The 26,854-nt window shown below is 52.4% G+C and overlaps 1 protein-coding gene across 6 annotated transcripts in view; it reads right to left on the bottom strand.

Annotated features, from left to right (window-relative positions):
- Window positions 1-59: 59 nt before the first annotated feature.
- Window positions 60-26,854, bottom strand: part of PALLD (palladin, cytoskeletal associated protein) — a 383,456-nt gene continuing 356,661 nt past the window's right edge. For 4 of the 6 annotated variants that reach the window (XM_043890640.1, XM_043890642.1, XM_043890643.1 and 1 more), the window contains 10 exons: window positions 25,364-25,499; window positions 22,310-22,408; window positions 20,078-20,299; window positions 16,990-17,139; window positions 11,126-11,220; window positions 9,405-9,537; window positions 5,784-5,991; window positions 3,497-3,662; window positions 3,087-3,220; window positions 60-2,087 (listed from right to left, as the gene is read on the bottom strand). In XM_043890640.1, the coding sequence (XP_043746575.1) occupies window positions 1,915-2,087; window positions 3,087-3,220; window positions 3,497-3,662; window positions 5,784-5,991; window positions 9,405-9,537; window positions 11,126-11,220; window positions 16,990-17,139; window positions 20,078-20,299; window positions 22,310-22,408; window positions 25,364-25,499 (1,516 nt within the window). In that variant the 3' untranslated portion in view covers window positions 60-1,914. Of the gene's footprint in view, window positions 2,088-2,916; window positions 2,962-3,086; window positions 3,221-3,496; window positions 3,663-5,783; window positions 5,992-9,404; window positions 9,538-11,125; window positions 11,221-16,989; window positions 17,140-20,077; window positions 20,300-21,519; window positions 21,571-22,309; window positions 22,409-25,363; window positions 25,500-26,854 lie in introns of all 6 variants that reach the window. The other 2 variants (XM_043890645.1, XM_043890641.1) reach the window with 2 other exon arrangements.

Below are 26,854 nucleotides of genomic sequence, written 5' to 3'. Positions count from 1 at the left end.
TCATGAAGGCTGTGAGAGAAACCAAACAACCGACCATGTGCTTCACAGAACTGCAGCTCTTATTTGTTAAATATTTATTGTTGTTAAATCCACATTACACCAGCACAACAATCCAAAGTAGTAAGATAGTACTTATTGTTTTTATAAATACATGAAAGGTGGCAAAATAACGCTGCTTAATCCCAAACCCAGCAAATTAGCAAAATGTCACATTCGGGAAAATTTGGCAAGTACGAGAAGACATCAGTCGTAATTCTGCAAGAGAGAGAGGTCCAGGAGAGCCTCGCGTGCCGGTCTGCCCAGGCTGCAGGCACCAGCGCTCACACTGGGCACGCAGAGCTTGCTTGGCGTGTCGAGAAGGACGTGGACAGCTGTGCATGTGAAGCAGTGAAACGGGCTACATGGGGCGGCACACAGGTACAAAATCATTACAAAATACTACATATCGAGTAACTGAGCTAAGAGAGCTTGCCATCTTTATCATAAATAATGAGATAAATGTGTTTTGCATAAGGAATACAGTGTGTTCTCTTCATAGCAAAGTACCATTATCATATCATAGCAGGCCCCATTTTCTCGTGTTTAAAGTGGATTGGTTCCAAGTTAAAACCGTCAAGCCTGGTCAGAATTCACTCCGTCCAGCTGACCAGAGTCAGGGGCACCGGGACGGCCTTGGGATGACTGGGAGCCCAGCACCTTCTTCAGTCAGCGGCCTCATGGCCGCAGGGAGGAGAAATTACGCTCCCACCCGCCGTGCGGGCGCTGTGGAGAACACACACCCTGGCGCCCACCTGGCTCTGGCTCAGTCTCAAACCCCCAGCAGACCAGTGCCTACAGGCTGCCTCCGACCCGTGACGACCTCGCTGCTCAGCCCATTACCAACTTGCTCTGTGCATCCCACCTCCAGCTCTGACCCTGCAGTGTCCCCAGGGCCCCCACCGCTGGAACCCCAGCTTCTTGACTCAGGAACGGCAGCGTCGTAGATGGAATTTGAAGAGAACCAAGGGAAGCCTGGCCTCCACTGGCTCCCGCCCCCCTGCCACCTGCGTGGACACCATCACCATGCACCGTGTATTTCTCCCCCCTTCCCTCCGCTCCTCCCTGGACCCTCATCCCCGACACACCCCGCCTGCCGTGGTCACTTGGGTGGTTGACGCCCTCCGTGGAATGGTCTGTGGTCTGTTTCTGCTTTCCTCAGAGTACATTACGCATTTCAGTATGTAAGCTCCCTACCAAGGCAACACAAAAGGAAAATACGCATAAAGAAAAAGCTAACAACGAAGGTTTTAACCTTGATAGAAACTCAGGATGTTGCTAGAACTGCAGGCAAGCGGTTCCTTCCTAAGACTTAGTAAAAACAGTTTGCACAGACAAGGCACTTCCTTAACCTTGATAGAAACTCAGGATGTTGCTAGAACTGCAGGCAAGCGGTTCCTTTGTACGACTTAGTAGAAAATGGTTTGCACAGACAAGGCACTTGCGTGGATTTCTTGGTCGTGCCCTCCTGCTGCCCGCACGGGGTCACCAGTGGCGGGAACACACTGCCCGGCCATGCCCTGCTGCTGTGGGGCTGCCTCCGGGAAGCCCCCGCGCTCACGCGGGGTGGCAGCACTGAGCCAGTGTTGAAGGCACTTGGGACAACACGGAGCAGGGTCACTTCTCCGTGAGGGCTTTGGCATTTCAGACCCCTTGAATCACAGCAATTCCTGGAGTCTGAGTTGGCTGATGAGTGTGAATTCTGTGCAAGGTGTGCATCTACTGGCATTGTGTGCGCAGCCTCTGGTTTGCTTTACGGGAAGAAAAGCAGAGTTGAGGTGCCCTTTTGTCTCTCGGAGTCGAGGTGCACTTGCGTCCCGAGGCAGGAGGCGGGTCTGGGCGGTGTGGTCTGGGTCTGTGCTCCCGAGAGGGCGCTGGTCACAGGTCCTCACTCTCCACCAGGCCGGGGCTCAGCGCCAGCGGGGACGGGCCGGCCTCGGGCTGGAACGCCGCTCGGATGTCCAGGCCCTGGTCGGAGAGCGCGGCATAGCGGCTAGCTGACGGCCGCACCCGCTTCGGCTTGGCACTCGGCGGTGGCTGCTGCCACTGGGCTGCAAGACACCCGAGCACGCGCAGGTGAGGGGCTGTGGCGGGGCCAGGCGCATGCTCACAGCATACCCCACACGCCCCCGAGGAGGCCTGAGAGGCCTGCACGCCCTTTCACGGAGCACTGTCTACACGGGCTGTGAAGACCGCAGGGGTGGAACAGACAGTGCAGTTCACCGCACCGTCACTACTTGCTGCAGCTTGGGGAATCCTCAGAAATGGCCACTGAGCTTCCTAGCTCCCCTTTTAAGAAAAATCTTCAAAGCTCACAGGTAGGCATGCCACAGGAGCGGCAGTCGTCAGGAATTCTGGATGCACTGGGGAGGGGGGCCTGGCTGAGGTCACAGTTACTGAAGCATTTCACGGAGGTATTTCTTAATTCAGAAATCAGTTCTGAATTTTTCCTCAGGGCTTACTTGTCCTAGAGTGCTACTGTGATAGAGGGATACTGACCTAGTCTGTCAACTCAAAAGGGCCGATTTTTTAAAATCAGGGATGCATGTACACAAGGAGACACACACAAACACACAAGCCTACTGCCAAACTACTTCAGACACACACACACACGCACACACACGAAGCGCTCAGCCCTGGGAAACACGCCCGCCAGCATCAGTGGGCCCCGCTCAGAGCCAGACCCTGACGGGTCAGGACACAGGAGGCATGTCAGAGGCGGTCCCGTGCACCATGCGGTGATGGGATGGACGCGTCCGTGACTATGCCTGCGCCTAGTGTTAACTCCTAGAGGCGCGGGGGGGAAGGCACAGCCGGGGAGCCCAGGCCACAGAAGCAGAGGCACATGCGGCACTGTGACACACAGCTTCTGAGCGATACTTGGGCACTGTTCTCCTGGCGAGGGTCACTATTACTGTCGGGAAACTACAAACAGAAAGAGAAAGAGCACGATGAAGTCTCGGCGCGGGACGCTCCGGGGCCGCGTGGGACGGATCAGCCTGCGGTGCGGACCCGGAGGCCTCGGGCACCCAGCCCGGGGAAGCACTTACTATACACGTCGAGTCGGGCCGTGCAGGACACGATCCCGGCCTCGTTCTTGGCCGACACCGTGTACCAGCCCGCGTCGTCCTTCGTGGCGCCCTGGATGAGCAGGCACACGTAGCCGAGGTGATCCTGGTGCATGCTGCGGGAGAGGGCCTGCTGTGAGGCTGCCGGGCCCCTCAGCAGGGCTGCGGCCTCTCCAGCGGGCGAGCATGGAGCCTGCAGGCTCTGCCCTCACCCCCCGGCAGGCGGGTTACCCTCCCGCGTCTGAGGCACAGGTGAGCCCTCACAAAGCCGCCGCAGGTGGGGCTGGGAGGCCCGCACTGCCCCTGCACCCCGGGGTGGCCGGCGCCCCGCAGGGGGAGCCCTGCTGCCTCAGGACCCGCAGACCCTGCGGCGGGCAGGGCCTGGCGCTCACCTCACGCGGTCCGTGCTGTGGGTCAGAGACTCGTTCTCCTTCTTCCAGAATATCTGTGGTGGGGGTGCTCCCGAGACCCGGCACTCCAAGCGCACGGGGTAGCCGTCCGCCACGCCCGTGTTCTGCAGCTTCTCCAGAAAGACCGGAGGCTTGTGCGCTTCCTTAGCTGGAAGACAGGAGAGCGGTGTCCTGCCTGGGAGACGCGGGCAGCGCCACGGAGCCCGCAGCTGCCCTCAGCGACGCGGGGCGAGGGGCCCGTCCTCCGCCAAGGGTCCTTCAGCGGGAGGGAGCCCGTGTGCACCCCGCAACCCCTGTCCCTCCGTGGGGTGGAGGCTGCGCCCGCCCCACAGCGCCTGCCTGCTGGTCCCGGGGCCTCCTGCAGGCTGGAGTCGACTAACAAGGGTGCCGGGCTTCCGTAGTCCGCCGCTGCCCCCGGCGACACTGAGGCCCGCCGCTGGGGTCAGATCCCTGCTGGCTGGGAGGTGCTGAGGACTTCTAGGCCCTGCTGCAGGGAGACGGCACTGCACGGGTGGGCAGGGGACAGGCTTTCAGTGGGCACCTGACGACTAGCAAGGAGGACCGCACCATGGGTCCTGCCGGCATTCTCGGCGGCAGGGAGTCAGAAGGCTTTGTCAGTATCACCCTCACTCTGCCCTCCGTGTCGCCTACGGTCTGCGGCGGAGACCAGCGCGGACGGGTGTGGCCTCGTGATCATCGCGCCAGCAAGAGGGAGAGCATCCGGCCTTCTCCCCGCCCTCCTCAGGGACAGACACATCAAGGCAAAGGCTCTACCCCAGACCTGTAAATGACGAGGACCCAGTCTGACCTTAAATTATGTAGGGAGCTAATTTTTACTGGACTTTTTCACCTGAGCTACTCTGGGGGATGCAGTGGTGGGAGCAGACCTCACTTAGCTTTCTTTCTGGGCCTTTGCTTTCGTAAGAGGATAATGATGGATGGACCTTCACGTCACAACAGCAGACAGCTGCATTCAGAGGCTGTGCTGGGCAGGGCACGGGGACGCAATGCTTCATGGGAGCTCATCCTTGGGAAATGATGTAGTCCTTAAACTGTGAGCATCACGGCCCATTTACAGCAGGGAGAGTGAGCAGCAGTGATGGGCCGGCCACAGGACATAGCCAGGAGACGAGGACTGAGCCCTGACTTCTCCCAGAAGTGCCAACGGGACATCTCGGGCCCGAGGACAGGCATGGTCAACAGACGAAACGACACAACAGTGAGCAGTGGAGGCTGGAGGAGGGAGTGAAACTGGACACAGACCACAAGCTGACCGCACGCCTGTGTGCACATGACTAGCTGCTGTCAGCAGAATCCTCAGGAGGAGACACCCAGTGTCCACACTGCGCACTGTCTCTACTAAGCGCGCGGGGCTGTTGGACCTGGAGGAAGCCCAGAGATGGGATGGACCCAACTACACAACCAGGGGAGGGTGTGGTCTCCATAGGTCCCACCTCTGAGAAACAAGGAAGAAACCAGCTGATGTGCTGAGGACCAGGCGAGGTCACACACAGCACTCTGCAAACAGTGGAGAGATGCAGACGCACCACAGGCTCCCTACACGCTCCTGGAGGGCTCTGCATGCAGCCGTGCGGGACGGACATAACGCACTCTCTCCACTCTTGTGGATTCTCTAAACATCTTCACACACGCATTTTCCTTAGCTAAAGTAAAAAAGTTTATCATCCAGGTCTCCTGCATTGCAGGCGGATTCTTTACCAGCTGAGGCACCAGGAAGCCCAAGAATACTGGAGTGGGTAGTCTATCCCTTCTCCAGGGGATCTTCCTGACCCAGGAATTGAACCAGGGTCTCCTGCATTGCAGGCGGATTCTTTACCAGCCGAGCTACCAGGGAAGCCCCACTGCTAAGTTAACTTTTTAATCCTTATGAGTGTATCCTATCTTTCCTATGTTTGCATGAATGAAAATGACTTCAAATGTCAAATGATGAAATCACTGTGGGTGACTTAAGTGGTGTACATGCAGAACATGTGTACAAGCTCCACCGCCCACACTGCTGGCTCATGGACACTGGGCGGTGCTCTCTGCCCCGAGAAACCCTTGGGGCCCAGGACCAGAAACACCCGTCAGAGCCGCTCAGAGCCCCTGCTCCGGCCCAGCTGCTGATGGGGAAATGAGACGCAGTCACGTCCCGCCCTGGCAGGTCTCATTCCAGGCTCTGACTGGCTACTCTGGCGAGGCCCACTATTCTGTCTGCTGAGTGTGCTGCCGAGCGTCCTCTCGCCCTGAGCGTGCGTCCCGGGCCTACCTGCGACCACGAGCTCCAGGACGAAGGAGTTCTGCCCCGCCCGGTTGGTGGCCACGCACGTGTAGATGCCGGCGTCCCGGGCCGAGACGGGCTCGATGACGAGGGAGTGCACGCCGTTCTCCCGCACCAGCATCCTGTGGGTGCTGTCCTGGCGCACTGGCTTGCCGTCTAGCAGCCAGCTGAGGTCGGGCGTGGGCAGCCCACTGACCTGAGGAAGGAGGGAAATGCATGTGAGCTCCTCTGATGCCAAAATGGGTCGCTCCACCCACAGGAGACGGGCTCTTAGTGTGGGTCCCGGTTCTCTTCTTGGCACAGACAGGCTCACTTCTAAACACCTCCTACAGGGCAACATAGAGGAGAGTGAGGTGGGGTCCTCAGGGGGCCCAGTGCAGAGAGTCTGCGCTTCACTGCATGGGGCCCAGGCTCAGTCCTTGTCACGGAATGGAGACTCTGGGCAGTAAAGATCATTCTTTAAAAGAAGCAGATTTTTCTTACACATTCACAGTTCCCTAGAGCTTCCCTGACAGCTCCTGCAATGCAGGAGACCCCGGGTCGATTCCTGGGTCGGGAAGATCCCCTGGAGAAGGAAGAGGCTACCCACGGCAGTACTCTGGCTGGAGAATTCCATGGACTGCATAGTTGTCGATGGGGTTGCAAACAGTCTGACATGACTGAGCAACTTTCACTTTTAAACATAAAACTAAAATTAATATTAATCCCTTGGTATCACCTGATTAAAATAAAATTTTACCTTTTGACTCTGTATATGTATATTTATGTTTGTATTCATTTTGGTTCTGTAACTAAAATGTCATTTTACAGGTGGTCTGTGCAAATTCTTACAGACCCACGATAAATACACGCATATAAATATACACACTGACATCTGCATACTTACACTGTGGAAAGAATTATGTGGCAAATGATGCGGCTGACAAGGGATTCATTTCCAAAATTTACAAATGGCTCATGAGGCTCAGTATCCGAAAATGGATAGAAGATCTAAACAGACATTTCCCCAAAGAAGACATACAGGAGGTCAAGAGGTACATGACAAGATGCTCAACATCACTAAATATATTAGAGAAATTAAAATCAAACTATTAGAGAAAGGCAAATAAAAAATACACGGTGTTAAGTCACATCAGCCAAAACGGCCACTGTCAAAAAGCCTACAGGTGATACATACAGGGTGGGGTTAAGAAAAGGGGACACTCCGAAGGTGCTGTGCTGGTGGGATGTCATGGCAACAGCCACTGTGGAGACGCGTAAGGAAGTGTCTTTAAAATGTTCAATAGAGCCACCACGTGATCCAGCAGCCCACTCCTGAGTCTATGCGGAAAAAAGAATGAAAAAAAAAAACCACAGAATTCAAAGCGCACCCAAGAGTGCGCTGCAGCAGTATTTACAACAGCCAGGACAGGGATGAGACCCAGCCGTCCAACGACAGATGAAAGGAAGAAGATGAACGGGTGAAGACGTTCATACACAGTGCAACATTACTCAGCCATAACAAGGAATAAAACTCGGTCATTTGTAGAGATGTGGATGAAACTATACAGTTTATATACAGTCTGTTATACAGAGCGAAGTCAGAGAAAAACAAATACTGTATATTAATGCACACATATATAAATCACATAAAGGTTTTAATCTAGAAAAAGAGTACTGATGAAGCTATTGGCAGGGCAGGAATAGAGATACAGGATGCAGAGAAAGGACTTGTGGACACGGGGAGCGGAAGCAGAGTGGGGCAGATGAACTGAGAGTAGGGCTAACAGATACACACGGCCACGTGCAAAACGGAGAGCCAGTGGGCAGCTGCTGCAGGGCACACGGACCTCAGCCCGGCGCCGTGACGACCTGGGGGGGTGGGGGGTGAGGAGGAGGAGGCTCAGGAGGGAGGGATCAACATGCGGTTACGGCCGGTTCACACTGCCGCAGGGCAGAAACGCGACGCTGCAGAGCCACTATCCTCCAGTTACAAAAATAAAATAACAGAGGCGACACATTCGCACGAGCAAATGATCCAGCCATGAGAAAGAACGAAATGGTGCCACTCGCTGTAGCCTACGGACCGAGAGACGATCATAGTAAAGAGAAGTCAGTCAGAAAGAGAAGAACAAATACCGCGTGGTGTCCCTTACAGGTGGAATGTGGAAATGGATACCAACTAACCAATTTACAAAGTAGAAGAGATGTACAGACTTAGAAAAACAAACTTATGGTCACCAAAGGGGAAAGGTGGGCTGGAAGGGGTAAATCAGGAGGGTGGCATTAACTCATACATGTAAACACATAATCAGCATAGACCTACTTTATAGCAAGGGAGGTGTACTAAACACTGTGTAAAAACCTATATATGGAGAAAAACTCAAAGACGAACATCTACATTTATACCTGAGTAAGATTCTGTATGCCTACAACAAACATGACATTGTAAATCCACTTTACTCCAAATACATACATACATACATACATACGTATGTTCAAGCTAAAAAAATTAAAGAAGTAATGAGACACAAGTTTTTGGTGGCTTCTTGTAGCACATTTCACTCTAATTTACAAACCCCAAAAAGGACTTCCACTAATGCACTCCAATTTGACACCAGCACTATAAATAGCCAGGACAAAGAAGCAACCTTAATGTCCACTGACAGATGAATGGATAAAGATGTGGTACATGTATACAGTGGAATATTACTCAGTCATAAAAAGAATGAAATAAATGTCATTCGCCACAGCCTGGGTAGATCTAGAGATTGTCATTTTAAGTAAGTCAGAAAGACAAATACGATATCACATATATATATGGAATCTTGAAAAAAATGATAGATAAACTTATTCATAAAACAGAAACAGACTTACTGACTTAGGTAATGAATTTACAGTTACCAGGGGAGTAAGGTAGGGCTTTCCAGGTAGCTATTGTGGTAAAGAACCTGCCTGCCACGCAGGAGACATAAGAAAACTCAGGTTCGGTCCCTGGTCAGAAAGATTCCCTGCAGAAGGAAATGGCAACCTGCTTCAGTATTCTCGCCTGGAGAATCTCATGGACAGAGGAGCCTGGTGGGCCAGTCCATGGGGTCACAAAGATTCGAATACAAGTGAAGTGACTTAGCACCCACACAGCAAGGAGGGGCTGAATTGGGAGATTCGGATGGACAAATAAGCGGCAGTATATTTAAAACAGATAACCAACAAGGACCTGCTGTATCGCACAGGGAACTAACTCAATACTCTGTAACAACCTAAAAGGGAACAAACAGGAAAAGATGTGTGTGTATCACTGCATCACTCTGCTCTACACCTGGAGCTAACACAACACTGTAAATCAGTTACACTTCAACACAAAACGAAAATAATAAAAGAGAGCTACTCGGGAAAATACACTCCTGTGAAGAATGAATTTATCCTTTTCAAACATTTCTGTCAGTCCAGAGTAAACTCTCTTAAGTGCCTCACATTTATGTTCTGTAATTCCAGAGATAACCAGCAGAGGGAGGCCAAATAATTTTATAAAACATTCATACTTCCGAGCTGAAATTTAAATTCAAGGTCAACAAATGGGGCAAAACCAGAGAAGAGAGCCAGCACGGGGGAGGCTGGGCGCGCGCTCACCTTGCAGTCCATCCGGCAGAGCTTGCCTTCCTGCACGGTCAGGTCCCCGGGCGCCTGCAGGAAGTGCGGGCGGAAGAAGCGCTCCTGGGTGGGCTCGCCCTCGTCAGCGCTGTCCCTGGACCGCGAGCGAGGCCTTCAGAGCAGAGAGAGTCAACACACGGGTGTGGGGGGGCGGCAGGCAGACGGGACAGGTAAACAGACCCAGACAGCGGCCGTTTCTAGGGTCCCAGGCATCTTTCTTTAACACAGGGGCAAAAACATAATTTCCTTACCTGCCTACCTGATCCCTAATCTCAACCTTTACACCAAAGAAAAAGTCAGGAGGCAAAATCTTGTTTCATTTGGGGGTTTAATATAAATTTAATAGTCTGCTAATTGCAGATCTTAATCTGCTATCCTAATCCTTATGACTAGTATAAATCATGAATTGGGAAAGGGGAAAAAATAGGTTAAAGAAAGTTTTAAAATATTTTAAAAATTGGATGAGAACTGTATGAGAATTAGCAGCTCATTTACTACCAAATATTTTTCAGTATCAATAACTATAACTTTCCACTGTGAGTGTAAGTTTGTAGGAAATCAGAAGTTCTTATTATTTTTTAAAAAATTAATATATTTCTAATAAAAATTTATTTTCATATTAACCAGGAAAACAACTAAACTTTTAGGCAGGTCTTCTGCATCCATTATCCATGTACCTAAAGACAATTTTTTTTGCTTTAAAATAAAATTGTGTAAATCTCCCAGATTTTGTGCATCTTTCTTGCTTTTGAGTATGTTTCTAGAGGCACCTTTAAGAGTAAAATGATTTAAAGTGATTGCAGGGAAGATGTAATAATCCAAGGGCAAGATGTTCAAATTAATTCTGCCAGTGATCATCAGAAAGTAAGTTAAAAAATACTTAACTAGAAAAAGCAAAACAAAAGAAAAATTAGTATAATGGGCTAGAATTATCCACCCTTCAATATAGAGTTCACCCATCAGATCTAGTTTATGAGCACGACGCTCCTCCCGGAAGCAGTGACCCATGAACATCTGAAATGCACTGATGGCCCCGGAAAAGCAGCAGAAGATGGACTTGCTCAGCCGTTCTGGGCTCGCAGCTGGCACAGGTGACACTGTGCGCGGGTCGTGCCCTGGAGGCCAGCATCACGGCTGCGAGCCCCAGGCCTGCGGCTGCCTCCCAGACACAGGCAGGGGCCGCGGGCTGCGGGCTGCTCGCTGTTTCTGCTCCTCCTGTGGCTTCCCTGCCTCTGTGGCCCTCCAGGACCCCAGCCCGCCTGGAATCCCCTGGCAGGGTCCCCAGGCCAGCAGCCCACCAGCTCCTTTGAGGCCACGCCCATCACTGGGCACCACGCGCCCGCCCATGCTCACAGGCCCTGGGGGCTGCAGGCACGCAAAGTGTCCAAAACGTGGCCAGTCTGACCTTGAGGTCTGGGTCTCAGGTAAACTTGTGCGCTGAGTGACGAGAGCACAAACCTTCAGGCACGAGGTGGTCACGGGAAACCAGGGGCCCGCCTGGAGGGCCGCGGTGAGGGACCGGCCGGGCCTGGGCACGCCTCCTGGCTGGTGTCCCCACCCCAGCCACAGGGAGCCCGCTTCCCCTCACGTGCCCATGTCCCCCGAGCACGCCCTCTCTGTGGGCTCCCCACCACGCTGACGGTGCCGGGTTTAGGAGCCAGCGAGACCCCAGCAACGCCCGGGAAGGGCGCGGGACGTACCTTCTGCCGTGAGGGTGTCCGGCCGGCGGGCGGGGGCTGCGGCCTCTCTGGTTCACGGCCTGGACCATCAGCCGTCCCGTGCAGCTGGCGCGGCCCTGCGGGGATAGGACCACAGTGGTGAGGGACGCCGGGGGCCCGCTCCCGCGGCCAGCGCCTGCCCCCGCCCGCCCCCGGGGCTCGGTGTGTGCCTCCACATTCATCTGAAGCACTTGAGTAAGACGCTCCCCTCCGACACTTGACTTGGTTTTACTGTTTCATCTAGGAGGCCGTTTAAGATGACGACCCCCTACGAACCGACTGTCACCTGCCAAGGTCTCCCTACCCATCAACATTCTTCCCATGAAATGAGCACATCTGAGATTTATGAACCAGAAGCAGTCAAAGCCTGAAACGTGAGGATCAGATGATAAAGGTTAGATACGCTAACGAAAAACTAATTTATCTTTACAAAAATTTTAATTTGAAGTATAGTTGACGGGTCTACAATCATCTTGCCCAACACACCCAAGCTCATCTGAAGTATAGTGGACTTAATATTGGTTTCAGGTGTAAAACATGAGTCAACATTTTTGTTGCTCATACCCCTTATAAAGCGGTGACAAAGCATGCTGCCTGCACTACCGGCTCTCTCTGTCAACAGCAAGTCTGACAAGTGTCGTCTTAGGGGCAGGGAGCGGTGCTGAGGGGCCCGGACTACAGGAATACGGGACCCAGGGGCTTCAGCTTTCTGGCACAGGGGCCTCTTTCTCCTCATGGCTGGTGGAACAGCAAAGCAGATTTCCTCCTCCACTCGTTCGAGGCCCAGGAGCATGAGCAGATGGACTTCTAAACTCTGACAACGACCGAAAGGGAGGAGCCAGGGCAGGAACCTGAGAAGCGCACTGATCATTCATTCCAGTCCTTGGTGAATTCGCGCTCCCGGCTGAAGGGCAGCCCCGTGTGCACTCACGTCACAGTTGACCACTGACCCCCACGGTCATCCCAAGTGGCCGACATACGGGAGGCCAGAGCTGAGGGTCGCATGGGTTCTCAACCACCTTTTAAGCTCCCCTGGGAGTGGGCTGAGGGGGCAGAGGACACTGGTGGGGACACGGAGGGAGGCACCCCAGCAGGATGCAGGAAGGGGCCTGCACGTCTCAGCCTGGACCTCCTCAGGCCCCAGGAAAGGCACAGACTCACACTAACAGTGCAGACAGGAGGGCGAGGCAGCCCCAGGAGGACGGCTGCCAGGAACACACAGCTCGCGTGGCCCTGAACAGCGAGGCAGGCCCCTCCTTCACTGAGCCCACCACATCCCCAAGTACCGTGCAGCGAACTTCAGGAGGGAACGACCCCCGCCCTGCACCAACTGCCTCACAGGTCCCGGCCACGCGACAGAGGCTCTCCCATGCCGACCCTGACACACCCCAGGGACTCCCCAACACGGCCTGACATCTGAGAATCACTTTCACTGACCCGTCCCACGTGGACTTGTGCAGGTGCACGTGCCTAGAAGAGCCTGTTACAAATTGCACAGCTGACGACTCACCGCGGCCGGTCTAACAGGTGGTCATGGAAGCCCCGTGGTTCTTTCCGGAGCTTGAGAACAAGGAGCTGTGCATTTCACAGATAGCGCCCCTTGTTCTCAGGACAGGTTTTCCATACTTTCTGCTTTGCAGCTTCATCACAGGCTGTGGGGCCCCTCAATGCTACCTGTTCACTTTTAACTGTTATTAACACATGAAGGAGTAACAGAAGTGAACGTGTGAAGTGAAGCTCGGAAGGAGCCGGGAAACCCTGTGAAGCTGAAACACAGACCAACCAGCCAGACTTTTGAGTGTAACTCTGCTGCTCGCAGCTCTTCTGTTCCGACCAAGTCCTCGGCTGGAGGCTGACATGAGCCCCGAGTGTGAACTCTGAAGGTGGTTCTGCGCGAGATGCCCTGCTGGTGAGGTGCACGTGACGCCTGGCAAGGCTGCTTCTTCACCTGCTGTGGAAACAGCATCTGCCTGTCCTGGCTCACAGAGGCTAACAGGGCTCAGGGCCCAGGACGGCCGCCCGCTCAGACACACAGCACAGCTGGAGAAGGCACAAACCCGACGGCCATTCCAGCCCGGGCAGGACCAGGCTCCTAGCAACGCAGCAAAACAAAGCCAAACATCTGCGTCCGCATTCCACCGCGCTGTCAGGAGGCCTGAGAGCCGGCAGAGGCGGGGCCTGCGGGCCATGTCTGGCACAGGGGGACGCGGTGCGGCCCCTCCTGACCTCGCTAACCTGCGGCTGCTGTCTCCTGGGGGCAGCCAGGCGAGCACGCCCGGCGCTCTGAGCTCGTCCCCACGGAGACCTGTCAGCAGCCTCTCACACGCCTCGTATCCCTGAAGACCGAGCAGGTGGGAAAGTCTTCTCTGAAATAAACTGCTGGCCATGTTCGCCTCTCTCCCGGCTTCTCACCCTCTCTCACGGCTACCCTCAGGACTTAGCTCCCCCGCCTGGAGAGCCCAGCCGCTCCTGCTCCACTGTTGAAGCCACGGTGTCAGAAAAGGGAGATGGTGCTGTCCCCCTTCCAAACACCAATCCTTCTAGAACGTGGAAGAAAATCATGGTGCCAAAGGGCGTCAAGGAAGCAGGGAGTCCACGTCAGGCAACCCCACGCTATGCTTCTGGGACTGGAAGCATATGTATGTGTGCACGCTTTATGTATCCTGGAAAACTTAGCTTTTACTTTTGAGATTTTTTTCCAGTACCTATTTACATCACGTTCCTTTTAAATCATTTTTTAATTCACAAATTACAAGAATGGCAAAGCCATTTACTATACCATAGCAACTGTTTATAAAGCTGAGTTTATGGAGTGCTGGGCTTCCCTGGTGGCTTAGAGGTAAAGAACCCGCCTGCAGTGCAGGAGATGTGAGAGACAGGGGTTTGATCCCTGAATTGGGAACATCCCCTGGAGAAGGAAGTGGCAGTATTCTTGCCTGGAGAATTCCATGGACAGGGAAGCCTGGTGTGCTGCAGTCCATGGGGCCACAAAGACTCAGACAGGACTGAGCAACTACACAACAACATGGAGTGTGAGGTGTTTCTATCATCATGTTCCCATGGCAACAAGTGACAACTTGCACCAAGGATCAGGCAGAGAAACGGGCTCTCGCGGGTCACGGCTGAAATACCACTTTGTTTTCCTAAGTGGGTAGGAAGTTCATTCCAATTTTGTGAAAAATTGGACGCACAATCTTGGATGACTCACAAAACCCACATGTGGCATGTGTGCAGGGACCTGCCACTGAAGACCCGGGACAAGAAGGCATTTCACCCCTGAACTAACACCCACCAGGAGACGTGCTCGGAAGCTCACAACAGCGGCTGTCAAGCACCAAAAACCCCAAATGCACAGCAACGTCAGCCTGAGGCCCACATCCACTCTCAGGATCTCCCCAGACTCTGCTTAGGAGTCTCCCCTCCGACACCTGCCTCTTGGTCATTCAGGTGGGAAAGGAGAAGTTTAGTGATAAGAACACACCCCTTTAATGAGAATCCTGGTGGATCAGACCTCAAGAGACAGCAGGCTTCCGGCATGAGGACCTGCTTTGGCAGGGGAGCCTCTGGGGCCCGGAGTGGTCCCCCTGCTGTTTGCTCAATCCACAGGCGGGATGGAGACACTGTCAGAAAAGCCAGGCTCGGGACTTCGCTGTGGCCAGGGGCTAAGACCCTGCGCTCCCAATGCAGGGGCCTGGGTTCCACCCCTGGTCAGGGAACCAGATCCCACATGCCACAGGTAAGACTCTGCATGCTGCAACTAAAGCGTGATGACCCAGCACAGCCAAATAAACAGACTAAAAAGGAAAAGTGGGCTTCTGGTGCCTGATGTAAATGGTCACTCCCCGTCTCTTTGACTCCAAGAGGTAAAGCATGAAGAATCAGACGAGGTGGCGTGGCCGGCTCTCTGCTGAGGGAGCCGAGCTCAGGGCCCCAGGTTGAGGGTGGGGCCTCCTCCTGGCCCTGGTGTGGCTCCCGCCAGCCAGGCTGTGGGGGTGGGGGGGTGGATCTTTAGCAAAGCCCTCACCCTAGCCCCCAGCTGTGCAGTCCTGATTCAGCCACACTGGCTGGGAACTCCCCCTCAAGGTGCAACACCACCTGAAGGAGACCACACGCAGACTCCAAACTGCAGTTCGACATTTGCGTTATTCTGTTCTTTAAAGGTGCTCACTCCAACAATAGTTCAAAACGTGCAGCAGGCAAAACGCCTGGACACGAACAGCAGAACCCGGTAGTGGTGACTGTGGAAGGAACACAGTGAACTCTAGCTCCACCACCTACCCCAGGGCACGAGAGGAATCAAGAACCCAACATGAAGGAAAACTCTGGGTTTTGTTGAGTTCTCCACTACTTTTTTAAGAGGAAGAAAACAGAAGATGGGAATCAGTTAGTAATAGTCAAGGAAGCGTACTAAAAATACAATTAAAAAAAAGTTCCACTTTCATTCCCTCAAATGCACCGTGAACACAAACAAGCATTCAAACATAATTGTTTTCGTAAAGGTCATGACTGTGACTGTTTTTCAGAGGTCATGTATTCACTGATTGAAATATCAGAGCCTCAAGAAGGTGCATGAACTTGGAAACTGTTCCTGGTCAGTGAGGAGTCCACTGTCCCAGATCACACGCTGGTTGTGGTGAAATCTGTGAGACTTCAGCTCAGTCTAATTTTAACATTACTGCAGTAATGTATCTTTCCATGACAATGTAACCTTAGGACAGGATAACACTGTTTGCAACACTCTATGCACTTGTAGAAGTATGCAAAAATTGCTAAAATTATCTGTATCATTTTCTAACACTTAATGTTTCTTTCAAAAGAAATAATGAAATACAGGATGATACAAATAGATCAGAGATTTTTTTAAAAGGATGACCTGTGAGCAATCTCCATCAGTTACATAATAAAACTGTTAGCTTTCTTTTTTAAAAGTGTTATTTACAGGCTTCCCTGATAGCTCAGTTGGTAAAGAATCTGCCTGCAATGCAGGTAGACCCTGGCTCGATTCTTGGGTTGGGAAGATCCCCTGGAGAGGGGAAAGGCTACCTACTCCAGTATTCTGGCCTGGAGAATTCCACGGACTTGGTATAGTCCATGGGGTCACAAAGAGTCGGACACGACTGATTATGTGGTTTTTGTAGACTTTGTAAAGTCAAGTGCTTCAAGCACAAAACCACTTCTTACACATGTCTGTGGATTCAGTACAGTTCCTAAAATATACAAGATAGTCTATAAAAAAGAATTTGCAGGCTTGAATCGGAACCTGGTAGCCAGTAGCTGCCTACTAAATTCTAAGTAGTCAATTAATTTTTTGACCCTAAATCTAAAGGCCAATACAAGAGAAAACAAAATCCTGAGTGCTCTATTTATATTCTATCAAAATTATAATTTGTCCACACTTATAGGTTACTTAAATTCCACTGAATTAACTGTGCGTGTATTTCTTCTAAATATTTAATTTTTGAGTCTTCCTACCACATCTTAACACACACCCCTCACTCCCCTTTCTCCTGGGAATGTTATTCTACATGAAATCACATGGCTTGTGCATCTATTTACCGGCTCATCTTCTGTCTCGGGACCTCGTCCTCCCAAGAACGGCAGCCCCACCCCCCATGAGAGGTATGCACAGCAGTCTCTCGACAATGTTTGTGGAAATAAATGGTGCACATCTGTGCATCATGCACACAAATGTCTAATGGAATAAACGAACACTCAGGAGAGAAAAATCTCTCTCCTGGGAAACCAAGCTGGAAAGAGAACGTGGGGGTCCAGCGCCCCACCAGGCGAGCCGCCTCTTCGTCTGGGGACCCCACCGGTCCAGAGCAGAGCCAGGCTGCGCTTCCCACCTGAGGGTTGGCAGCCATGACCGTGTAATTGCCGTCGTCCTCCAGCGTGGAGGCTGCGGTGTGCAGGGAGCAGGTCCCGCTGGGGTCGCTGCGGATGCTGTAGTGATCGTTCTTGGGGGAGATCTGCTTTCCATCCTTAAACCAGTAAATCTGCGGGAGGAGGCAGAGAGGAGGTGAGGCCTGTGGGTGCGGGGTGGGTGGGGGCTGCCCTGAGCTCCTGCGACAGAATGAGAGGCTGGATACCTGGGTGGGACCTTGGCTTCCGAGGGACGAGGGGGGCAGCGAACAAGGCTAGTTCTAGTCTATCAGAAATTGCACGTTCTTTCTTTCTAGAAGATGTATAGGCACTTCCCTGGTGGCCCAGTGGCTAAGACGCCTCGCTCCTACTGCAGGAGGCCCAGGTTCAACCCTCAGTCAGGGAACTAGATTCCACTTGCCCCAGCCAAGATCACAGATCCTGCATGCTGCAACTCAGCCTTGCTGCCGCCAAATAATAAAGTAGGAAGTATTTAAAGTATATTTTAAATAATAAAGTAATATTAAATAAGATATATTAATAATATATTAAATTATTAATAAAATAAACAATAAATATATAGATAAAAGATGTACATAAGCGGCATTTACATTCACCCATTATTTACATGGAAGACGTGATTAACTCTCAGCTGGCATCACAGTTTTCTTTTTGCTTCTGTTTTCAAATGTCCTAAGTGGACATGTATTACTTGTAAAGGGAAAAACATTATCTCAAGACTAAAAAAACCATACCCTAAAGTCCAGTGAATTCGTCTGTGTCAGACACCCAGAACAGGGTGAGAGGGAGGGGTGGGGGGCGCAGCTGGGGGGCACAGGGTTGAAGGTTACACTTCACCAGCTCTCCCCACTATGTTAAACACAGCAGCATTTAAACTAATTTTCAAATAATAACTTGGAGTGATAGAAAATTGTGAAAAATATAATAAAAGTACATCTTGATTAGACAGAAACATTCTAAATGGTCAAACAATCTCTTCTACAGGTCCCTCCTCCCCTCTTCCTCCTTTAAGCAAGATCCCAGGGCCATCGGTTTCTCACGTTTTGCTGGTTGTATCTGAGCCCAGAAGAGAGGCCACAGTGATGGTCACAGAGCCGCAGCGCCAACACAGCCAGTACACGGTGTCGGCCGGAGGAAACGACATCCTCGCTTTTTAAGCAGGATGCGGTCACCTCTGTTCCCTGCAGCCCAGGGCACTCCTAGCTGACTCCCAGCAGAGGAAACCTACTTCAGAGCCTGCCATAAGATGAACTTCCTCCTGCATGTACATCACTTGGCAAGTTGAGACCACAGCTGGCCTTTCACTGTTACTCCCTGTCAAAGCCTCTGAATCTGAAAAACTGCTCTTAAACCTTCCAAGTCTAAGGCAGGAAAAGGCCAGAAACGGACAACACGAAGTAAGTGCGCCAACAACGAGGGTCTGAGAGCCGCAGCCTTCCCCTCCCTAGTTTTATTATTATTACCAATATTACCAATTATTACTAATATTATTATTACCAATATTACTATATTACCAATATTACCAGTCTCCAGAACCTAAAAGTTCACCATTAAAACAGACTAGTAACTTTCAGTTCCAAAAGCTAAGTTACATAAAGGCTGACACTTCATAATTATCATGCTCTTACCAGTTGGATTATTTCTGATGGAATAAAGCAGCTCAGAACAGTATACAATGTCTCCCTTTCACATTTCTGCTGCTATGCCAGTTCTTTATAATTCTTTTTTCCCTTTAGTCCTATTTTTCACCTGTATTATACTTAGAAGACAACTTTCAAATGAAAATTAAAAGATGTATTGTGCTGAGCTGCTCAGTCATGTCCGAGTATTCTCAACTTCATGGAGCGCAGTCTGCCAGGCTCCTCTGTCCATGAGGATTCTCCAGGCAAAAGTACTGGAGTGGGTTGCCATGCCCTCCTCCAGGGGATCTTCCTGACCCAGGGACTGAACCCAGGTGTCCCACATTGCAGGTGGATTCTTTACCATCTGAGCTACCAGGGAAGCCCAAATTAAGAGACAGTGCCAACATTCTACCAAGACTACTCTGAGACAGTGCCAACATTCTACCAAGACTGCTCTGAGACAGTGTGGGGAAGGTACAACAGACGAAAACAGTGTGAACTAGAACTCCACTTCAGTCTGCTCAGGTTTCAAGGGGACAAGCCTGTCAAGGGCAGAATATCCTGGGAGAGTGTCAGGCAGAGCTTCCGTTTCTCACTGTGCCTCTCTTACTGTATTCCCTCCAGTCCTGCAGAAAACTGCAGTCCTGTGTGCTGTTCCATGGGGCCGTGAGCAGTGATCCTACTCTCTGTCTTAAGAGACGGCCACCCGCCACCCAGTGTCCCCGTGTGCCTGCAGGACAGGCTCTGGCCGGGCCAGCCACAGCCGTTGGACTCTTGCCCCCTCCGCCTCTGTACACACAGGCGGCCTTGGCTTTGTGGATTAAAGATATGATTCCCGCCACTAGTGGCAGCTTCACTGCTCCGTACAGTACAGAGGATGGGCGGGGTTCAAGTTCAGGCCTGGCAGCCACAGCCCCCTGGCCTCGGGAAAGCTCACCGACCCACTGGAGCTGAGCCCGACACCTGCAGCGTGGGTGTCACAACCGTGGCTCCATGTGAGCGAGAGAGGGGAGGGTGTGAGGCGCTCCCTGCCAGTTACTCTCCTAGTCTATCTGTCCTGTCCTCTTAGGTCGCATTCTATCCTACCCCATTCTGTTCAACCCTGTCCGAGTCTAGGGGCTTCCCTGGTGGCTCAGATGGTAAAGAATCCACCTGCAATGCAGGAGATGTGGGCTCAGTCCCTGGGTCAGGAAGATCCCTTGGAGGAGGGCATGGCAACCCACTTCAGTATTCTTGCCTGGAGAGTCCCATGGGCAGAGGAGCCTGGCAGGCTACAGTCCATGGGTTCACAAAGAGCAGGACACGACTGAACGACTGACACTTTCACAGTTTCAATTCTGGCATTTGTCCTCCTACCACCACCCTGCAGGCTGGAAGCCAGACCCATCCTCAGGGCACGCAGCTCTGAAGAGGCTGTGTCTCCACTCACCTTGGGCTTTGGGTCGCCAGTCACTCTGCACGTGAATGTCGCAGGCATACCCTCAAAGATCTTGTAATGCTTCAGCTTCACCTCAAAGAAGGGGGCCACTCCGCTCTCCACAGACGTGTCTCCGAAGGGTGCCTCATCCCCTGACTCCTCCACGGGGGACCGCTCCAGCCGGTACTCGATTTCACTGATGAGCCTCTGCTCACAGCTGGAGACCTTGTACTCCTGAGTCAGACGGAGGGGCTGCGTCACCGGCTGGGCCCCTCATGGGACACAGTGCCCCACCGGACTCAGCCCCTCTCCAGGCAAGTTCCCAGAGGGCAGCGATGTGTTTACTACAGAACTAAACAACAAGTCTGCACCCCAGTCGCTCCCACATGAAACAAAGAACACCTGGAAGGATGCGTGGTGTTTCAAACCATCCTCAAGTCCTATCAACCAAAAAACACCACAGCACACAACTAGGAGAATGAGTTTCTTCCTCGTCTCTCTTAGAATGGGGAGAAGAAGAAAAAGGCAACGGTTCCTCCTAAACTGCTCATAAAAGTTAAGCACTGATGCCATGCTGACCCTTCCCTGTCTGAGGGCGGGCGCCTCCCAGATGGGCAGCTGCAGCTCACTTGGCCTTTTCTCCAGTGGGTGACGGAGTAATGGTACCTTACTCCCTTCTCCTGATGATCCTCACCACCCAGCTCCCCAGCTCTGGGCAACCATTCTCCACCCTCTTTAAAAGAAAAAGGGACGGAAAGTCCAGTCAAATATGTGGTTAAAAAATAGGCATCAAGTGCCCGCCAGCATCCTCTAGTAATGAAGGGGTACCAAGAGACCTCCTGCTCATTAAGTATAGAAAAGAAAAGGCAGCCCATTATGAAACATTCTCTATTTAATAGTAAATGAAACGTTGTTTCAAACGAGGTTTTCTTTTAAAGTTACTCAATCTTTAAAAACAGTCTGGCCTGGGGTTTCCCTGGTGCGCCCAGTGGTTAAGACCTGGCACTATCAGTGGAGGGGGCAGGGTTCGAGCTAAGATGTCACACGCCACATGGCATGCCCCAAAACCCAAAAAAGCCTGTTGGCTTGAGGGAAGAAATTCAGCAGTATGAATAAAACTACAGGAAATACACAAGTTGCTTTGTCTAATTATTATCAAATTAATCAGTTTAAGAATTAGCTCTTCTTTCTCCTAGAAAACTTTTAACAAATGAGAAACTTCTCACAATTTAAAATTCAGAGTATTCATAAAGGACAGAATAAAATTCAAGTCTGTAAATAAACGACGTGACAAATCACAGTGCAGTAACTCTGTCTATCTGATACAATGAAAACAGACATGGTGAGTGTGTCGGTAACAATCGTATGGCAGGAAATGCAGACACACAAGTACATGAGGCGGAACAGAGTGACAGACACAGAAGGACTGGGAGGAGAAGAGAGGTAAAGGCGACCTTTTGACCGTCCAGAGGACTCTCTACAGAAGCACGAGATGGCCAGGGGTCCTGAAACAGCAGAAAAGGAGTAGTGAAGCCCAGGAAGAGAAGCAGCAAGAATCCAACCCGATTTCTAGCTTTAAGGGAAACTCCAGTGGGAGCAATATTTAACACAGAAAAACTTTCAGATTTTGAAGGCTGATCCATTTCTTAATAGACAGGAGAAAGGGTTTACTTGGTCCTTTAAACTTGTGTTCAAAAGCTTTCTTTCATCTTAAAACTATTAAGTACATATGGAGACTCCAAATAGAAGCGGTGGAGATTACAAACAGCTCACAGCAAATCCATGAAGTGATTCTGGTGTTAGCAGGGGAACAAAGCAGATTCCCTGCTCATTACTGATTTTTAACTACATTTGTGGAGAAAAACATTCTTTTCTGTACATAGATACTTCACCTGGATGAGATATTAAGAACGTAACTGAAATTAGTCACGAGTGACTTAACACAATCTCAGTGAACGCATGTTCCTCCACACAAACCTGTTTTGCATTACAGCACAGGACAGGGAAATCAGAAAGATACTTGAAAGAAGAGAAACTAGTGGATTAGACAAAAAGGACAGGTGTCATTGACTGAAATAACTCCATCACCCCCCAACACAGGGCGTGCTCAGCCGCTGGCCAGAGGCCGCCTGTGACCCACCCTTGGTTCTGCACAGAGCTGGCCCAGGACCAGGTCCCTAGGGAGGCTGGGGGAGGTGGGCGCAGAACACTCTGCTCTCCCGGGAAGCCAGGAGGATCGCATACCTGGTTGGCTGCCTCCTCTTCTGGCTCCTGGACGTTGAAGACAGTCGCGCTGTCGGCACCCAGGAGCCGCCGAGCCATCCTTTCTTCGTAGGTCAACCTCTAAGCAAAGAAGCCACACGAGTCAGAAAAATCACAGTGCTGCAGCGCCTTGAGAACACGAACGCAAAGAGCAAACGGGCCTGTGGGTCTCTGACCGCTCCCCTCCGCCTCCGGACGCCTGTGCGGACAGGAGCCCTCTGCTCCGTGTCCACCTGCTCCCACTGCGCCTCCAGTCCTGACCCTGAGCTGAGCCAGGGTGGCCCGCCCGAGCGCCACCAATGAACAGAGCACAGACTGAAGGCGAGCACAGCAAGCCACAGGGCAGAAGTCACCTACAGGCGTGTGTCACGCGTTTATGCCTGATGATGAACACGAAGACAAAGACCTTTAGCCAGCAAGAGGTTTTCTACAGGACGTGTATGGTCATAGCTGTCACAGGCTTCAGAACAGCTCCGAGCCTGGGAAGGGAGTCCGTGGCTGGCGGGCAGGGCTGCCTCCAGAGCTCTTCTCTGGGGCCAGGCACGGGCTGAACGCAGGAAAACACAGCAAGTCGTGAAGGCTGGCTGCACATGCTGACCTGGCAGAGGGGCCAGAAGTGGCCTCGAGCCGACCGGGAGACTGCTCCCAGCGAAGGTGGTGAGGCCCCTGCACTGAGTGCGCAGGGCTTTGGGCTGAACACAAACCAAACAGCCCACTTGCTTTGTCTGATAGGCTGTGCCCTTGAGTGCTGGCTCCAAAATGATCGGCCCATTCACTGGGGCATTTTAAAAACAAGCTTTTGATTCAAAATAGAGAATAATTAGTAGCACAAAATAAAATTTTAACAAATGTGTAAATTATTTCAGATGAACTTCCAAACCTCTGAATCCAGACACAGACTCTCCTAGAAACTCTCTAATCAGGAAAATATGCTGGGTAAATCGCTGCTTTCCAGTAATTGCTGGTTTCAGTCCCAGTGGAAACCGGGAAGAGAAGCAGGACATGTGCCAAATGGCAAACGGACCTGAAGTTCCAATGACCTTGTTTTCGGAAAAGGGGCCGAGGGTGAGGAGAGGTGTATCTGTGGCACGGAACGGCTCGTCCACATGCGGCTGTTTAATTTTCTCAACATGCATTAAAGAATCATGGATTCAGTTTTCAGACACAGTTTTAAATACCGTTTTAAACACCTGCTCTCCTAAAAAGCCTTCCTAATGTTTGGGGACGGTGGCCTGGTGCCACCCCATTCCTCTGGAGCAGAAGCATCACTCGATATCCAGGCCCTCGTCAGACACACCTGCCACCACCAGGAGCCAGACTCACTCACTGCTGTGCTTCTGAACCACTCTCTGCGCCGTGTGAACATAAAGTCCATACACCAAGACGCCAGAAATGCGGACAAAGACATGTGCAGCGTCAGGAAGAAGCTGTCTGACGGTCACATTTTCTAAGAATGGAAAGCTTACTTGTCCTTTTAAAATTCTCAAATGTGGACATGTATGGAAAATACTGGAAATGTCATTCACTGCTGAAGAAATACAAATAATATATACCTCTCTGCAAAAGAGATCTATAACATATATATGCAACAAATGTAAATACATGTAGTGTAATAATAATAGCTTATAGAAATCTTATCTTTTAAACTAACAGTTATTAGTTCATAAGGAGTATTTAAACAAACCAACAAAAAAATCTTGAAAAAAGCCTTTACCTGGCTTGAGAAAGATCCCATAAGTCTCTGTTTTAATCTTTCAAAGGCTGTGGTTGACAGAGCCAGGGAAAACTTCCAGAATGTGTTCATTTGCACATGCAACCACTTATTTCAGGGAGAAGATATCTCCCCTGTGTGAAAATCTCAGTGAGGTGAGTACCGTGAGGTCTCTTTAGCATGTCAGTCTTCCTCAGCCCCTAAGATCAGTACCCGAGCCCCTCCTCTGGGCCCCAGCCTTCCAACCCAAGTGGTCTGTGCTTGTCTTTATGTATCAGGGCAGGATAACCGCAGCTCCCAGAAAACAGAATCAGCACGCAGGCTTTGTCCTCTGGAGAAGGTGCTGAGGGAGACTTTACACAAGAGGCCCCTCTCTGCGTCTACTGAAGAGCCAGGCCAATGCCCCATAAAGCACACAGGTCACTGGCCCCCGCCTAAGAAATCTCATTTCCTAGACTCGTTTGCCAACGCCCTTCAGGAGCTCAGACGTGATGAGGAGCAGTGAGCCCAGAAAACAAACAAGCCAACACCTGACCAGGAAGCACTGGGTCCGTGGAGGAGGCGCCTGTGTGGACTGTGTCCTCGTCCATCCACAACCCGCAGCCTTGGAACAGTGACCACTCCCTTCCAGGACTGAGCTGAGCTGCCCCGACAGACCAGGACAAGCGCGGTAACGGAATCGCACCTGGACTGTCTAGACCAGATCAGCACGGTCTCCTAAGGCGCGCGGCCTTCTCTGCAGCGCAGGGCAGGGCACAGAGCCCAGAACTGAGCTCCGATCCACCGCCTCTGGGCAGAGACCGACCGTGGGGCACAGCCCCCAGCCCTACCCTCCAGCGGGACTGGCTCCCTCTCTCTGCCTCCCACTCAAGGGCTTGCCAGGCCCGACCCTGCTTAGCTTCCAAGAAGGACAAGCACCAGTGCGATCGGGGCGGTGCGGCTGTAGCCTGTCCCTTTTGTCTGTAGTGTCGAAGGCCCTCAGGGTGCTACCGTGGCCTCAGCCTTCCTGCCCCCTCTACCTCCAAGCGGCCGTATTCCCCCCAGCCCCCAGGAATGGTTCATGGAAGGAGGCAGCAAAGCCTCCCCCCATGCTGTCCCCTCCACAAGCAAACGTCAACCCGGAGAGGGGCGTGGGGGCTGGGGCGGGGGGTGGGGGACACCAGCTGTCAGGACGGTGCTCTGTGCTGGCGAAGGCCAGGTGTGAAGGTGAGGCTCCAGCCCTAAGGCTGGTGAGGGCGGAACTCGGGCGGCTCCAGTGACCGCCCCGCCCCGCCCCCTACCACCCGCGCCTGCTCATCACGTCCCCGCCCTCTACGGCCCCCTACCGGCTGCCCGTTGTTCAGCAGGTCCTCCTTGAAGCGCAGCTTGCGTTCCAGGTCCTGGATGACGGCGTCCTTGGAGCCCTGGATCTCCTCGTCGGAGGCCATCCTCGCAGGTCTGCTGGCCTTCTTGGGAAGCCCCCTGCGGGTGAGCACACAGTGGAGGCAGGGTCAGGGTTTGGTCCGGCAGGCACACCCAGCCCGGCGCTCAGGGCCCCGGGCGTGCAGTCCACCCTGGGGCCACGCCCATCCTGCTGGGTGTGGACCAGTGACCCAGACAGAACCACTGGCACACGCTGGCGTGTCAGGGGGCGAGATGAGCGCCGAGGCAGAAGAGGCGCCGTCTGTGTGCAGACCTGGGTTTCTGCCGCATCAGGCTGTGACTCTGGGCATCAACCCTGACTATTCATTGAAAGGACTGATGCTGAAGCTGGAGAATAGATCACAGAACACAACATGTGGTAGGAATTCTAGGTGGGAAAGGAATAAAGAGGAAGCAGGAATGGATGCAGGCCGGGAGGGGATGGAGTGGGGATGAACGGAAGAGGACCCCAGGATGCTGTGTGGAGCCCCAGGAGCCTGCCAACACCCCTGCTGACCCGCTGGCTGGGGCCGTGCTCCGTTCCGGGCACCAGAGCAGACTGTGCTGCAGCCTCAAGCCAGTGTTCTTGCGAAAATCAGCTCCGGCAGTGGAGGTGGGAAGGTGGTGCTGCCAGGCGACAGGAGGGGAGGGTCCAGGTGGAGCTGGAGTGGGAGGACTGCATTGGGGAGGGGCGGCCAGAGCCAGCCCAGGGGGTCGATGGGGCACCGGGAAGAGGGGGCCGGGGTGAGGCACCCTCTCCATTTAACAGGGAACCTCTTTTTCTGAGAATATCTCATTTGGACTAATTACTAACGTGATTCGGCAAACACTAAGAAATTATGTTAAAACCTGAGCACAGAGTAAGGGTGAGGCTCTAAGGTCAGGCAGAAAGCAGGACGCAGCATCTGCCCCCAACACGCCACCCACCGACTTCTGAGGAGCAAAGAGCCACTCCTCAGGAACAAAAACGTGTCTGCTGATAGAGATGCTTTCCCTTCACAATGATTCATACAATTAAAAATTAAGACATTTCTTCAAAGTAAACTGTTACCCAAACCAGCACTCCTCACAGCGCCGGGGAGCCTGTGACAGCCCCACCCGCCTGGGGTGCTGACCTCCTGTGACACGGTCAGGCTGAGCCCACAGGAGCATCCGGCCCCGTCTGCACCAACAAGCGACAACAAGACCCAGTGCTCGCGTGCTTGGGGTGGGAACTGCCGCCACTGGAGACACGCTGTTGCCTGGACGCGTGTGTCTGTAACCAGCTTTGGGAAGGGTGGCGACCCCACGGCCTCAGGAAGGAAAGCAGGGAGGGACTGGATCCACAGGAATCCCCTAAACCCTGACCCACATCAACGCCGCGGGCTGCGGGGAGGCCATCCAGCCTCGCTGCCACTGTGGCCCGTAGCTGCCTC

This window comes from Cervus elaphus, chromosome 29 (genome assembly GCF_910594005.1).
Source record: "Cervus elaphus chromosome 29, mCerEla1.1, whole genome shotgun sequence".
Classification (NCBI taxonomy): domain Eukaryota; kingdom Metazoa; phylum Chordata; class Mammalia; order Artiodactyla; family Cervidae; genus Cervus; species Cervus elaphus.
The sequence above is the reverse complement of the archived record's forward strand: the minus strand, read 5'-3'. Positions and strand labels throughout refer to the sequence as shown.